The sequence below is a fragment of the Prenolepis imparis genome, unplaced genomic scaffold (assembly GCF_030444845.1).
Source record: "Prenolepis imparis isolate NDT839.2.m4 unplaced genomic scaffold, iyPreImpa1.0 SCAF_3, whole genome shotgun sequence".
Taxonomy (NCBI): domain Eukaryota; kingdom Metazoa; phylum Arthropoda; class Insecta; order Hymenoptera; family Formicidae; genus Prenolepis; species Prenolepis imparis.
In genome coordinates, this window is record NW_028141161.1 from 17,585,031 (window position 1) to 17,601,803 (window position 16,773).

Sequence of the window (16,773 nt, forward strand, 5' to 3'; positions counted from 1 at the left end):
ACGATTTAATTACAATTCGAAGCTTTTAATGCTTGTTTTGTGTAGCTATGTTAGCAATGATCGATTCTATTGGAACGGTTTATTTAATCTGTTGAAAGACTATAGCTCGAAAAGCAGAGATTGCTGTCACAGAAACGCAATTTCGTTTGTATCGGAAGCCAATACTTGATTTATCATTCAATTGGCTAACCTTCATGCTAAAATAATACACGTCACCAGCTGTGACCAAAATACGTATCACAAAGACGTAGCTATTTGATGATCGTCGACTTATGACTTAGATTTATTCTCAGTCTAAAAACTATTTATAACTTGCAATTATCGTGTTTCTATAAACTATAAACAGTACATGGCAGTTTATTGTCTTGTACTTTCTTCATTCAAATGCCACAATCTTTGGGTTTATATTTCATTAGATCACTCTAATTAATTAATTTTTTTTAGACATTTTAGACATTTTAAACATTATTCAAATATATGTTAATACAACGTATATATGTAGAAATTAATCAGTATTAACATTTTTTTTTAATTATTTGATTTTTATATATTACTTAACATTTAAAAAATGATATGGAGAATATAAATCGGAAAAATTTTTATATTTATATATGCCGCGATTTTTATTAAAATATACATAATTTTAAAACAGACATATATATTTATTACAAAATTAAAATTCTGCCATATTTTGAAGTATTATCATCAGCATATTGTTAGATGTATGTTATCATCTCGAACGATATATAAATTTACTTTATCTTAACGTTAACGATGTGTTCTATTTTAAGTTCTGTCCTTGTATGGTAATAGATTTTCTCGTGACACTAAAGAGAAATAAGTGATATGGACTATTCGTATATCCTTGTGATAAAGGCTATTTATTAAGACATGCTTAATCAATCACTCAATATTTATTTAAATTTGATTTGTATTTTACGAATTCGATTAAATACTTGATAACAATAATATTGCGCTTAATATTATAATAAAATAACATTAATATCGCGCCTTTTATGATGAATCAAAATTAGCAAATTTACGAATTAAATTATATTTATAAAGAAAATTAGTTCAAAGTAAAAATAAAATAAATTTTAACCTTTTTCTTTTAAGAGAACATTTTTAAAAATTAATTAAACATACAATAATGAATATTTTTTTATCGAGTAAATTTTTAATTATCTGATTGTATGTAAACATCAATTTTTTTAAATATTTTTTTATGTTATTTCCAGTTTTATATATTTAAATAGAAACATTCTTGCATAACAATTAGTACAAAAGCATTTCAAAGATTAGTTGGAAAATCATCATACATATATATTTACATAAGCTCTATAGACTGCATTAATTAAACTCTGCCTAAGGTTATCGAGAAGTGCATTCTTCGTTCGTTACAGTTAATTAAAGTTGCACAATTGATGCTCTTTTCTACGTCAATTGAACTTAAATGCTGTTAGGTGTATTTCACACACAAACAACTCTTTGAAAGTCTTCCCTTCAATTGAGTGTTATAATGTTTTGTTCCATACTTAAGATATATTCCAAAGCGTAAATATAACAATGACCAATTTTCCATTTCTATATAATTTATTTCATAACTAAAATTTACCCCATGTTTTTTTCTAAAAGTTCTCAAAAAATATTATATCTCTTACAATACTAATACAATTAGTCTCTCTCTTATAATCCATTTCAAATTATTAAATAAATATATTTAATATATGTTAACTTTTTCGTATGATGATGTGAGATGAAAAACTGTATACACAACTTTTCATTGCACAGAGAGAATTTTCTCCTCGAATTTACCCTGAAAATCATGGCAATTGTGGGACAATATGGTATGAAAAGAATTTTATGAGAATTTCTCTGATTAATATTTATCAATCTATCACAATAAAATATAAAACATGTCTGATTAATTTTACTAAACTGCATAGTAAAATTAATCAAACATATTTTATCACATATTAATAATCAGAGAAATTCTCATAAAATTCATTTCATACCATATTGTCCCACGATTATGACGATTTTCGGGGTAAATTCTAAGAGAAAATTCTCTCAGTGTGATTATCTTTTATATCATAACTAATACAAAATTTGTGATTAAATTTCTAAATTATATATATTATTGATAATAAAAATTATAGTATTTGTGAAATACAGAAAAATAAATAAAAATAAGTAAAATCACACACACACACACACACACACACACCGCGCGCTCAGTGCTAGATACACTATGAAGAATAAAGATATTAATGTTTTTATTAGATATTATATCAGTTAAATAAAAATGAATTGCATATCTTGGAAGTTGTCGAAATAGAAAGGGAATTATCGAACATGTATACAGGACTTTTGGATGTTCTCATGCCGTTGCTCCATTTTGCTGGAGAACGAAAGCACCAAGAAATCCTCGAAACGTTTCGACGGTTTTAAATCTCGATGCGGACATGTACAAGGCGAGATACGAGGTGGCACGTTCTGTTTTTACGATTCTCGTCCTACTTTTCATTTCTCTCGTACAAACTCTCGGTTGGCAGATCTTTTATATATGTCCACTGTGTATATGTTCTTCAAAAAAATAGGATAAATTTTTATCCTTAGAACTTGTCCTTGAATTTAATTACACGGACCGACTTTATGTCGGATCCCTTTTCGAATAGCAGAGTTACATTATACTCTTTGCTTGCTATCGCATAATAAATTGTTTCATATGCAGATAATGACGTTAAGACAAATATCAGGTGTGTCCGTAAGAAATTAAATTATATAAACGACAAAACTTAATTGCAATTAGTAAAAATGGCAATTGATGACTTAATCGTATATAACTAAAATCATTATGGCATTGTATTTTAGAAGATACATCAAAAGAGGAGAGAGAAAGGTTGCTTTTATAATATTTTAAACACACAAATGAGAAAATTACAATTTATATTTATTAATTTATTTGTTGCATATTTGATATTTTATTGTTAAATTAATATTTAAATCGCATTTAGCCGGAAAATTGCGTCCTATTTTAGTATTTAATAGCGTTTATCGTAATATAAATCGACCGCATGATGCACTTTAAATAAAATTTTAGATAACATTTGCATTCTTTTTTGTTACAAAAAGTATTAAATCATAGATTAAACTGTGACATTTTTATTATTATCGCAAAATTGCTTTGAGATATAATAATCATAGGCCATGATTTTTTTGTTATTTAATACGTCATTCATTGACGTCATTATAAAGACATTCTAGAAAACACAGAAAGCAGATTGCAAGTTTCTTTTTTTTAACATTATTTACCCTTAGTTTTATTATTTACATTGCATTATTACTGTGATTTTAAAAAATTAAAAAATGTTTTTATAATATATAATTATATTAAATATAATATTTATTTATATTATATATATTTATATTATATACATATAAAACAATCTACAAATTTTTGCTCTGTGAGATATATATATTATTTATAGCATAACATCTCATTTAATATATATATATTCTATAAAATATTATATTTTAGTGATGTTTCGACTTTTTTAAAAAGTAATTCTCGTGAAACTTTTTCTTTTATCTATACCTATATAATCACTTGTCTTTCTGTCTGTAAAAATGTGTAGTATTTTTTGCCGGAACAAGTTTTCTTGCAAAATTATGTCACTGATATAACTGCCTTAAATCTTTAACTTTTCGAAATAAAGCTTGCTTTATGTTACCGAGATAAAGCTTGTCTCGAATTTGCATATAATTTCTCAGTTTTCTAGTAATGTGATGACATTTGTTAATGTATTCGAACAATTCTTGCTTTAGCGCATGAGAAATGTTTCCAAAGCAATGATAAAATTTAGATAAAAAGTTAGTCACAGTTAATTTATATTTATATGCTTCTTAATAATTTATTGTTCTTATAGACGTTATGTATTCTTGTACATTTTGCCAATTTTGGAATTTAGCCAATCGACATTTAGATCACTGCAGTCCAATATTATTTTATATAAATTTTGCCCAATTTCCTATTTCGCTGAATCTAAATATATTTATAGTCAAGTTAAATTTATTAAATTATTTATTATCAAGTATATATAAATTTAGATCACTGCAGTCCAATATTATTTTATATAAATTTTGCCCAATTTCCTATTTCGCTGAATCTAAATATATTTATAGTCAAGTTAAATTTATTAAATTATTTATTATCAAGTATATATAAATTTAACAAAATATATGCATCTTAGCTGATACAATATAATATTAAATATGCATCAACTCATCTGTTCAATATTTATTTTAAAAGTCTTGATGCAGTATATATATATAATTCGATAGAATATTTATCTGTAATAAATTCTTAACGTTTGTATTCAGCATTTTAAACACACGGATGTTGCTTTCCTGTTATCGACACCTCGCTCGTATCGAAGATAAAGTATCTGCTTAGTATGTTCAGTATCGTATAGTATCGTTACTTCGACTTGTAGAGATTTGTGCTATACGTATATATCATTCTATATCCTCGTACATTGCATATAATGTCGCGCAGTCCGTTTTTACATTGACAAACTTTCTATATTTATTTACATTATTTTTTAATTTTTCGTATATTTCTAGTGCACGTTTATAAATAAGAAATATTTTAAATATAATACAAAATCTACACAGAGAGAATTTTCTCTTAGAATTTACCCTGAAAATCATGGTAATCGTATGGGACAATATGGTATGGAAAGAATTTTATGAGAAATTCTCTGATTAATATTTACACAATAAAAATAATAATATCTATCACAATAAAATATAAAATATGTTTGATTAATTTTATTATGTAGTTGAGTAAAATTAATCAAACATGTTTTATATTTTATTGTGACAGATATTATTATTTTTATTGTGATAAATATTAATCAGAGAAATTCTTTCTATACCATATTGTCCCATACGATTACCATGATTTTTAGGGTAAATTCTAAGAGAAAATTTTCTCAGTATATAATTAATTTGTCACGATTATAAATTTTATTCTTTTCGTACGTCTGAGGTATAATTGGGCGAAAGTGTCATTCATCTGTATCACATTAGAATACCGATCACATCAAACATCGGTATCAGCACCACCTTTCGCAAATCAGCAATGCTGCAGGCATAAGAGATGCCGGCCGTGATATCGTGAGGTTTCCAATCTAGCCACTTGATCTTCTCGCTGATATCCGTACAGAGATATATATCGTCTGTAACCGACTTGATGAACGGATCGTTGAGGCCTACAAACGCCGTACCCCGCTTGCTCAATGGATCGTAGATGACTTTCCAATAGAACTTGGGTGCGGACACGATTGCACCCTCGGCATGCAGGTATACGGGCTGCTGTTTGCCATGAATGTCCTCCATGGTCATCTGACTGTGCACCCCCGTATAAACGTCGAGATCCAAACGGCGGCTGGCGGCGAAGCGTCTGACGCTGACCTCCAGCGAATTCCAATTACCACCGTTAAAGGACTGCCACTGAGGCGCAGTGTTTAAGTACCAAAAAGTTGTCCTCTGCAGAGTGCCGTAAATGAAGTCCGCTTTGGCAGCCATATGACCGCGAGAGAGGAATTGCATCGACTTTTTCAATCGTTCTTGAGCCAACTCAGTCGAATTCAGAATTCTAGCGAGCGTGTTTAACTGGGTTTCGAATTTATATAAATGATTTAAATTTATCCCAGGATAAAATCTTCCCGCTAAAAACTTGGACGGTCTGAAGCATGCAATCATCAGTCAAATATGAATATCATTTTTCATAGTACTACGAGCAGTATGCATTTTCTTTGAGTGATTGTATTTTAATGTACATATATAATCACAAAATTATATAGAAAATAGGTAAAAGAGAAGCTGTATCGATCATATGTCACAATTTTATTGTATGTACATATAATTCTATATTAAAATTTAATATTATTAACGTATTAAATATTGTAACAAGAAATATATGATTTTCTGATTATTGAAATATTATTAATATAGATTAATATCATATCTAGAATTGATCAAAAATGTTCGTATATTAGAGGATCTTACCTGGGATAGCTTTGTTGATAACTTTGGATCATTTTTGACATCTTGAACTTTGTATAGTATGTCGTATACGTTTTGTCGTCGCGACATAATTCAATAGTGCGGATGAAAGTGTTGCTCACGTTGAAACCAATCTCGATGGGACTGTGTCTGTCAAGGCAAGGTGGCGAGCCCGTGTGCTTGGCATAATGCTTGGGATGAGATTTGCAAACTAAGGATGAGAAATTGTGGCGAGCTTCATTCACGTCAAACACCTTATCCTCTACACAAACTGCTTTGGCCTCATTATCCCAACTTCTGTTTTTGAGATAATTGTCTTTGCCTGGGCATGCTAAGTTAATGAAGTCGTCTGCTCGTATACTTAGCGTTCCATTATCATTATCCGGATACCAAATGGTCATACTTTTGGTAGCCCGCTTCAGGAGCAACGGTTGAGGCTCCTTGAGATCGCCGATTTTATATTTCGTAGAGATTGCACACTCGGCACCTGAGAATATCGTTTATAAATAGTTATAATTGCAAATTACTATAAATTGATGTTTACACAAACAATTTGCGCGGTGATATTATGAAATAATCGAATGATTTACCAGCATTATATGCAAATGCCGAAGCGATATACGCAAGAAACGTAATGACCGCCAACATGACAGCATTCGAGTAACCGTACAGTTAAAACCTGTTTCCCTCTCTTTCATCGATTTTATACTCGCCGACGAGTCATATATCTATCCAATAATCTCCGATGAAATGTTGATTTGATTATCAGTTGTCATGAGATAACATTGTTTACTCACAATTATTACACAAATTTGTTAGGCAAAAACGTCGTTGAAATATAAATGCAGATAAGCTTTGCTCGAAAAATAATTCATCAATTTGACACACATTTAAGTAACATGTAAATGAAATATGCATGATAATGAAATAATGCACATATATTGTGTGTAATATTATTGCTACAAAATATTAATTGAACAAACATGGGAGATGTTTATCGTAATACTATTATTACAGATAAGCCGATATCTCATCCATTGAAGTAACCGTAGATCTATATCACATACAAATAGTTATTATATTATATATATGAGGAATATGCATACAATGAATGCATACAATCTATAAAATCCGCTATAAATTGTTTTGACAGAAAAGAATCAGGAAAAGTTGATTAACGTTTTATGAATCGATATTGAGATTTATATTCACGTGAATATATATGTATCTTTTATATAATTTTATTTCTTTGATATTTTTGAAGTGGATTTTTTTCTTCGTGAATATTTGATGTAAAGCCATTTTTCAAAGTTTTTAACATTGTATTTTTGTAAGTATAACTCATATATAAAAATTCTGTCTCTTTCTCTCTCTTTATTAAGTTTATTTCATTTTATTAAATTTATTTGGAATTCTACAATAACATGTCGTTTTTGACATTTTAAAGCACAATTTTAATGACATTAATTTTTAACGACATTTTAAAATACATAAATCTCTTAATTTTATTAATGTCTTTTCTATTAATTTTCTTTGTGTTTCAATTAAAGATTGTTTATAGATCTATTGATCTATTGAATCTTTAATTAACATAAGAAAAGATATTGAAAAATACTTTGTACAATTCAGATTTATTTCGAATATTTTTGTAATTTATTCATATCGACAAATATTTGAAATTGTTTCTTCGATTATTTTTGACTCTAATATCTATGTTTTTATTTATTAAAAGAATATACAGTAATCATATTCTATATATATATTTCAATATCGCTATATATTATCCCAATCTATTTGAATTCAAAAGTAGAAGAAAAATTTACTTGCAATCAGTCAAATTACTCGGCACCGATATTAATAGAAAGATGCAATGCCACGATTTTGCTAGTGATTTTAAAGTTGCTATTGATGCTATAAACTGTTATCGATTCGCTTTCAAATTTTGGTGCTCTATGCAAATTTATGTATGTAAATTTCACTCTTTCACTATTGCAGCTATTATATTGCTGCAGGGCATATTAAACTGCTTGAGTTAGTAGAATATCTGATTAATTTGAATAAATTTTGATTAGATAATACACACGCGTATATTATGTATATCAACATAATAAGATGCACGATGTGATAAGTGCACATAAATTTTAATACAATACATCTCTCAATGTATTATTAAATTAAATATTAAAATATTTTCCATAATTTTAAGATAATTAATACATATAATTTTTTAAATATAATTTTAAAGTAAAGTAATTCTTTTAAGACAAATTATAATAAATTTAACGTATATTATCTGAAGAAGAATTGGTGAAATTGATAGTAAGTCTCATTATAACTTTAAGTCTAACTCCAAGTAATTTATAATGACGATGCATAGAAGAGAGAATGTAATATATCAGCGAGATGGGACGGTTTTAGTTTAAACAGAACTGACGAGGGAGACGAGTAATTGCCGTTTATGCACTGCATTTCGGTTAGCCATAGCATATGTGATCCGTACGTGTCGATAAGAGTAACTGCAGAAACTGCGCCAGGTATAAAAGCGACTGAATAGTCTGATGAGAGGGTTGTCGGCATAAAAGACGATATTCCAGCAAGTTAAGTGAACCCTTGAAAATATCTCGCGAGCACCCGTGTGTTAGGAACATTATTTATTCCTGGCTTTTACTAACAATTCCATTTAATAGTTGCAGTTCCCCATTTCTTCCCCTTTCCTGCGTGTGTGTAGTTGGAAGTGTCTGTTATATCTATAAACATAATAAGTATGATTATACATTTTGATTAAGCACTCCGCGTAATTAAATTCCGATTAACTAATTAATTGACAATGAATCTATCAAGTAATATCATTTTGTCAATTAATAATTATTAGTAATAGCATTAAAATTTTTTTTTATTTATCAGATTATAATTATTTTTTTTATTTATCAGATTATAATTATTAGTTTTATATATAGATTATTTTTAAATACGTTTTTATATATTTTACATTTAAATATATATTAAATATTTTATATCTTGTAGAACAGATTTATTAATTTGTTATTATTATTTGTACTGTTTATTATATATAGTAAGAAAAAACAGATTAACAACGACGAATTATACATAATTAGAAATTTGCTGTATACATACAATTCTATTAATTGAGTTAATTATTGATTAGTTAATTGGAGTTTGGTTGAAATTATCCTCAGAAAGAGAAAAGAAGCTTTAATAGTCTTCTCTTTATAATATAAGAAAAAGAGAGATAAAGACATCAAGGAAATAATTTGCTTCCTCTCTAATATCTGTTGTATACGTGCCGCTTACGATTAAGATAGAGAGTTCAATCTATATATTTTATAACGTTTATGCTACGTGACTCCAATACCGCATAAACGAATAAAGTATCGAAGATGGAACGTTAATTTCGGCGTATCGTAATTACGTATCTTTGCATTGAATGCCATTGCTGTATTTCTAAGCAAATACGTGACATCCAATTATGATAAATTTCAAATCTATCAATGGGACAATGAGTGAAAATGTTCGATTTGCATAAGTAAGTAAATCGAAATTAAAATATTCAAAGTTTATTTCTAAATGAAAATCTAATTTGTCAGAGTAATCCGTTGTATGATTACAAAATATATTGCAACACATATGAAATCATTATCTATACTATCATATTATCTATACTCTATCATATTTATCTATACTATTATTATATCTATATTATCATTCAACAATGCTACCGAACGTTAATATATATATATATATATATATATATATATATATAAAATATTAAAGCATGAACATAATATGATTTTTTGTATCTTCTATTTTATAAGCGTGTTATCACATTTTTATTTCTACATATAAAATCTATTTTTGAGATAAAGGAAAGATATTAATATAATATTGTTTTTTTTATTTTGATACTTTATTTTATGAACATTATTGTACTTCTATGGGAAATCTTTTCCAATCTTTTTGAATGAATTTATAAATGAGATTATATAAATCCACACAGATATCTATATTATATCTATACTATATCTTAGTATAGACATCTGTGTATAAATCAGTAATTTGTGAATATAGCATCTAATGTAACCTAATCAATGGCCTCTGCTATGTTCAATTTAGTTATGGTTTCGATGTTAGTGGTATGCTATCATCCATCTAAAATTTTAAACAGCTAATTACCGCTTTGAAAATTAAAATTCTATATGAAAACTGCTTGCATCTGTAATGTGCTTTAAACGCTTTCGAACTTATATCAATTAGGAAGGGCAAAGTTCAATTACGACAGATTCGAGCTCTAATTTACAATGGCCAAGAGGTTAAATAGAGTGCCATTTGACAATGGTGAGAACTTGTTTATTAATGGCTTGTCTTTAGTACGCTTTAAAGAGAGGAAAGAAATACTATTTGTATAGCTATAAAATGTGATAATGAAATGCAGAACACTAGCAATCGATGGGTCAATTTCGTTTACGTTTTTATTATACAGCATAGAATGTTAAAAGCTAAATAAATAAGAATATATATATATGTAGCATACATCTGATTAAAAAAAATAAAAAATTTATAGAGAGATATTCTTTTTTAAAAGAAAAATCGGTTTCGAATGTAGGTCGCGATAGTGTTTGATCCCTTCCGGAAAGTGACGAGATGTCAATAACTTCTCATAAAAGGCGGATTACGTCGTCGTGCCAATCGCTTTATGAAGATCTTAAGGCACTCAAGAGCCGACTTGTAAGAGAGCTTTTAACAACGAAAAACGGGGGTTAGATGTATAGTAACTCGTTCGCGGATATGCCGTGATGGGGTGGCCTGTGTGTTACAGCAAAAGATTTATGTAGGACCACTTTAAAGAACTGCACTGCATCAATTTTTTTAACTTAAGATTATATTGAGAAACATAAAACACAATAAATGCACAATATAATTATATGACTATAATTTTTTGTAAAGAAATGGTTTAAACATTAGCATGCGAATGCAAAAATATTATTAATTATTAATTTATTACGTATTCGAAATACGATATATAAAATTATTACGATATATATAATTATAACTAATTATTATTATATCTAATTTATAATTTGTTAAACTTTAATAAATACTTTGACTTGATATTATTTTTATACATTAGAATTATGTTTCGTACATAAAAATTTTTATATTAAATATATAAATACTATTTTGCACATTCAAAAAAATATAATAAATGTGAATATAAAATATTAATTAAATATATAAATAGATGATTTAATAATTTAATAATCAATTATAACTTTAAAATAATTTGTATATTATTAGTATTTATGATGTATAATTATATTATTTAATGTGACCGTTATTATTATTACGATTCGATATTAAATTAAAGTTAGAAATATTAAAGAGATGAAAGTATTAAAAATATTTAATAATTTTGAAAGAAAAGTTAATAATAACATAATATAAAAAATAATATTTAATTCTAATTCAATAATAATTTCTGAAATAAAAAATTTATTTTTATTACAGTTGTATGATACACCGCTAAATCTCTTTTACTAAATCTCTTTTACTAAATCATAAAGACAAAAGGATCTATTAACATTTTATTATTCAAGATATTTGGCTCTTTTTTAAATAGTTGAAATTAATAATTTAATTGTTTTTTATTATATATTTCAAAAATATTCACTCACACGTATATTGATTGAATATAGAGGATAGAATTAGTTAATTAATTATTTTTAAATATTGAAACAAATATAGAAAATAGAGAAAGAGAAATTTCTAAACAACAAATAAATTTAAAGCACAAGCATTCTTATATTACAGAGATATGGTGTAAACACACACAAGACTTTATACCATTTATTTTATATTTATAATAATTCACACATATATAGGAGTTCTTGCACGCGATATGATGATGTATCATCATTAGACGAACCGCAGAGACAGATGTTGTATGAGATGCTATACGCACGACATTGTGGGTTTTCACGAATTCCATGAATGCGTGCGTGGTTATCATTCGATGGATAATCGAGACCGTTATTGAGTTTAACCCTTAAGTATAGGGCTGATCGTATGACCTACTCATGTTCCTGTACATTACGCACATTCACAAAGACTGCTCGTTTCACAGATTACCTATCTTGTATATAGAGAATAGATATATATATATATATATATATATATATATATCTGTCCCTTTTCCTATGTTATTTAGATATGTGATATCGATATCCAGAAATTAGATTTTCCGTATGGATGTAAAAAAAAGCTGACAATCATTCGAAATACAAATGCAAATATATATTCCTTTAATTCTTAAAATACAAATTCATATTAAACATTTTTGTCTCGAAATATTGATGAAGATATTTATCTCAATATGTATTTATTTATCACAACATTTATCTATATAAAATCTCCCCCCTTCCCTCTCTCTCTCTCTGCGAAGAGCAATAAACTGCTTAATGTTACTAACATTAATTTATGTAGTATGTAGATATAATTTTATATTAGTTTGTCTTATTACTAACAGTATAGCTGTTTATGCTTTAAAAAATTAATTATTTTGTTAGATATATAATATTACTTATTTCTTATACATAAAGTTAGCAATTAATATTTTGAAATTAAAAATATTTTATATTAAGCAAGAATGTTTTATATTTTCATCAAAATTTCGATGCTAGAAGTATTATTTTCATATTAAATGAAGTTCTTTGTCTTGAAATATTTTTTTAAATTTAAATATATTTTTTCTTTTCTAATTTGTAATTGAAATAATTTCTACTTTCTTCAACAAACTATGACCTATATTGACATTTTCTTATATTTATTGTAAAAACTCTTATAAAATTTACATCTAAATGCATAGCATGGATGCAAAGATAGTACATCAAAATTAGTATATGCATGCGTAGGAAAAATGGAGAGTCACAGCGCACGCGACATTTAAAAATGGCGTTAGGTCACCGGAAGGACGTGACCTTGGTCTATAAAATGAGATGTTAAAGAAATCTCAAGATATTAATCCTTTAACACCGAAACTCTAACATTTTACAACGTCTTTATAAGCTTCAAGGATTTTATTTGTTAATATATTTTAAAAAGCAATATATTAACTTTATTAACTTTAACTTTTATTTTTAATAGACATTGGAATTGAATCCTATAAATAAATTCTTGCTAAAAGGAAAATAGATATTAATTAAAAAATAAATTATATAAGAAAAAAGTTTTCGAAACAATCATTTTTTACATGATAAATATTTATATGAAGAAACAATTCCTTATTAAAAACAATTCCTTTCTTTCTAACATGTGTAAAATTTATTTCTCTTTTGGCAAGTTAAATTATTATTATACAATATCTAATTATATATGTCTGCGCTTATCGATCCGATGCCTTCTATTCGATCTGCGAGTCGTCCTGACGCGTAATTCGTATTCAAGTAACTCCTGTGAGAGTAATTATTAGTGTTGACGTCTCATCTCTCATTGTTGCAGGGGACCATTCAGCGTCGTTCGGAAGTGCATTCACCGTCAGACCGGGCAGATTTTTGCCGTAAAAATTGTCGATGTGGCGAAGTTCACTTCTAGCCCTGGGCTCAGCACTGCAGGTGAGTATGTATAGTGAATAGTACACAAGGGAGACATACCGAACAAGAAAATAACTGGAAATATCTTTCTTCGATTTCGAGTTTTGAACGTGCAAAGAGCTTAATAAAAAATAATTACATATTTTTATATGCGCATATTTTTTATATGCAACATAATTTAAATCTTAATATCAAAAATGAAAACAGATTATTTTATTTTGATCGAATTTCTTCGAAACATTAATACAAAAACAATTGTATTAAACATACATTTTTGTGGTGTCAGCAGAACATTTTGTGATGCATATTCTTCACAATTTATTAATTAAATTTATATTTTACGTAGTTCTCTTTTTTTTTGTTTTGAAGAATCTATATGAAATGTTTTTAATATTGTGTTTTCGTTTTTATATATTTTATGATTTTCGCATTATTGGCTATTTAAATACACAGATATATTGATTTAGCTTTTTAAAGGATTGTTTCAATTCTTCATTACTTAATCAGGTATATACAAGAAATAAAGATTTTATATTTTGAACTGTTTTACATTCAATTTATCGAAATAAGAAAAGAAATAGTTTCTATATACCATTTCCTTGTAAATACTCTACCATTAGTTTCCATCGAATGTTCGAAACAAGATCTATACTCTCTTGTCCGCGTATCTGACAACACGCGTTTTCCCAATGCTGTGCGATCGACTGAACGTGGGTTCGACTCATGAACCGATGCGAGGACCATTGTGCAATTGGAAAGGCGGACTTGCACATTTTTCGGGGGTTTAACCCAACATACCGGCTGACAGGTCCAGACGATATACGAGAACCATTGTTTTAAAATCGATTTTTTCTAATCAAGCGCATTTTTCTGGAAATAAAACCAATATTTAACCATATATACATATACGTAACATGTATTAACATGCATGAATAATTAACAAATAGACAACAATTGATAGTTTAATAGTAGAGAAAGCTGATTTTGAAACACTTTTTCATGCAGGTTTTAAATGATCTATAAGACTATTAATAATGTTAGCAAAACAAAAATATAATTTTAACACACATATCAGAAATATTTATAATTGCATAATATTAATAAGAAAATAAATGTTTATCCGAAATTCTATATAAAACTTTTGGGATCATATAAGAATTCCATATCAAAATACCCAGAAATATATGCAAGCAATGTTTGATATTTTGTTTCTTTTGCAAAATATAACTTTGAAATATATAATATATAAGACGACACATTAATTTTTTCCTCAAAGAAAGATGTTTGTAAAACATAAAATTTCTTGATTTATTTTCAATACGTTTATGCGCTTAATTTTATCATATTTATAAAAACCAATGTTTTTCAATTATTGACACGTTATTTAATTATAATAAAGATATTTAATTTACAGATATTAAATTTGTTATTTAAAAATTAAAGTATGTTATCAAATTGAGCTGCAAATGAAAAGCGCACACAGTTTCATATTCTTTATCTTTTAATTAAATTTATATCAACGAGATTTTTATAGCGCTTGATTACAAAGATTTAATATTATTAAGTTGAGAAATAGTATAGCATAATTTTGTGATAAATTTTGTTAAGAAAGTTAATATTATTAATATTATTAAATAGTTTTATAATTACAGTTTTTTAATTAGTCAAAGAATTTATGGATAAAAGTTAGGGAGCGAGTTATAAGTTCGATTGTTTTATATATTTTTATATTGAAATTTTATTAATGATAATTATTAATTAATTTAAGAAGAGTTTTACTTTTACTTTTACTTTTACTTTTACTTTCACTTTTATAAAAATATATAGAATTGTACAAAAATTATTAAACAATTCCTTTCAAACGTTATCTGTAAAGCTTTGATGTAAATGTAAATGTTAAATATTATAAATTTTGTTCAAAACTATCGCGATTAGTTTCTTGCATTTTTTTTATAATACAATTTTGATTTAGTACAAAGTTGAAAAATACGAGCGCTTCCGTTATTGCAGCAGACTTTCGTAGCTTTGCCTGAGAGTGCAGATTCCATTGCAGTTCATTGCAGTTCAATGCAGATACGGCATCTAAATTGAGTCTGATAAAAACGATCTGGGAAACGAAGTTTTTACATTTGATCGAGATATGGTATTTGAATCCAGATACGAGTTTTGTTTAACTGAAATAGGCTTAAAATAATCTCTTTTCTTTTTGACAACATTTGTATGCGTGCGAGCGTGCATGTGTATGTGTGTGTGTTTACGTAAAGTTTGTTTTCTTTCTTCAAATATTGCTTTTATCTTTAATTTTTAACTACAAGTTTCTGTAAATTTATATATTATATTTGTAACCAATAATGACATAAATTCTCTCGATAGATAATATTATATAACAATGAAATTTGAAAGCATTAGTTGCATGATATTTACTCTGTCCAAATAGATATTTGCCTCGTAATTATTTTATACGTGTATTACTTATTTAATACGTGTATTAATAACTTTTTATGTTTTCTTAGCGTTTTATTTTTGAATACACAAGTACCTTTTCTTTTATTTAAAAATTTTTTTTGCAAAGTTTTAAATCTTAAATATTTCTTGATAATTTCTTGATTGTGTATAAAATCTATAAAAATAAAATTATCATAAATTAAATAAATTTAAAATCAATTTAAAATAATTTGTGTAACGATTACTCAGCAATTACAATTTATGCGATGATTGATATGTGAAAATCTGCTAGATTTTATATGTTACATTTTATGTTTAGATTTGAAACGAGAAGCTACAATATGCCATATGCTGAAACATCCACATATTGTGGAACTGCTGGAAACCTACAGTTCCGAGGGCATGTTATACATGGTATTTGAATAGTAAGTATGCAAACATATTTTACAATATTTTGGTGATCATATTTTATTATTTACTTATTAATTTTATTTAAGCCGGGATAATAAAGCAATTTTATAGGCCTCAAAAAAGTTGTAAAAAAATAGCAACATAAATTATTATAATTGTATGCTTTAAATACATACTTATCGTGAATTTGACGCTAGTTTTTCTTTTTCTTCTTCTTTTTCTTTTTAAATGACTTTAAATA

At 27.0% G+C, this 16,773-nt stretch overlaps 2 protein-coding genes across 15 annotated transcripts in view; one reads left to right on the forward strand and one right to left on the reverse strand.

The window, feature by feature from the left end:
• Positions 1-16,773, forward strand: part of Cask (peripheral plasma membrane protein CASK) — a 182,443-nt gene that overhangs the window by 2,797 nt on the left and 162,873 nt on the right. For all 14 annotated transcript variants that reach the window (XM_083033330.1, XM_083033329.1, XM_083033320.1 and 11 more), the window contains exons 2-3: positions 13,585-13,697; positions 16,441-16,546. In XM_083033330.1, the coding sequence (XP_082889456.1) occupies positions 16,470-16,546 (77 nt within the window). In that variant the 5' untranslated portion in view covers positions 13,585-13,697; positions 16,441-16,469. The remainder of the gene's footprint in view (positions 1-13,584; positions 13,698-16,440; positions 16,547-16,773) is intronic.
• On the reverse strand, positions 4,959-6,735 carry LOC145933275 (salivary endonuclease-like). Its single transcript, XM_083032835.1, has 3 exons — positions 6,663-6,735; positions 6,076-6,559; positions 4,959-5,752 (listed from the first exon to the last, which is right to left on the reverse strand). The coding sequence occupies exons 1-3, from the start codon at positions 6,718-6,720 to the stop codon at positions 5,086-5,088; spliced, it is 1,209 nt and encodes a 402-aa protein (XP_082888961.1). The 5' UTR covers positions 6,721-6,735; the 3' UTR covers positions 4,959-5,085.

Coding starts and splice junctions, on each gene's coding strand:
- LOC145933275 (XM_083032835.1), bottom strand. CDS start 6,720: ATGTTGGCGGTCATTACGTTTCTTGCGTATATCGCTTCGGCATTTGCA. Junction 6,560..6,662: donor GGCATTTGCATATAATGCTG/GTAAATCATTCG, acceptor CGATATTCTCAG/GTGCCGAGTGTGCAATCTCT. Junction 5,753..6,075: donor TATCAACAAAGCTATCCCAG/GTAAGATCCTCT, acceptor TGCATGCTTCAG/ACCGTCCAAGTTTTTAGCGG.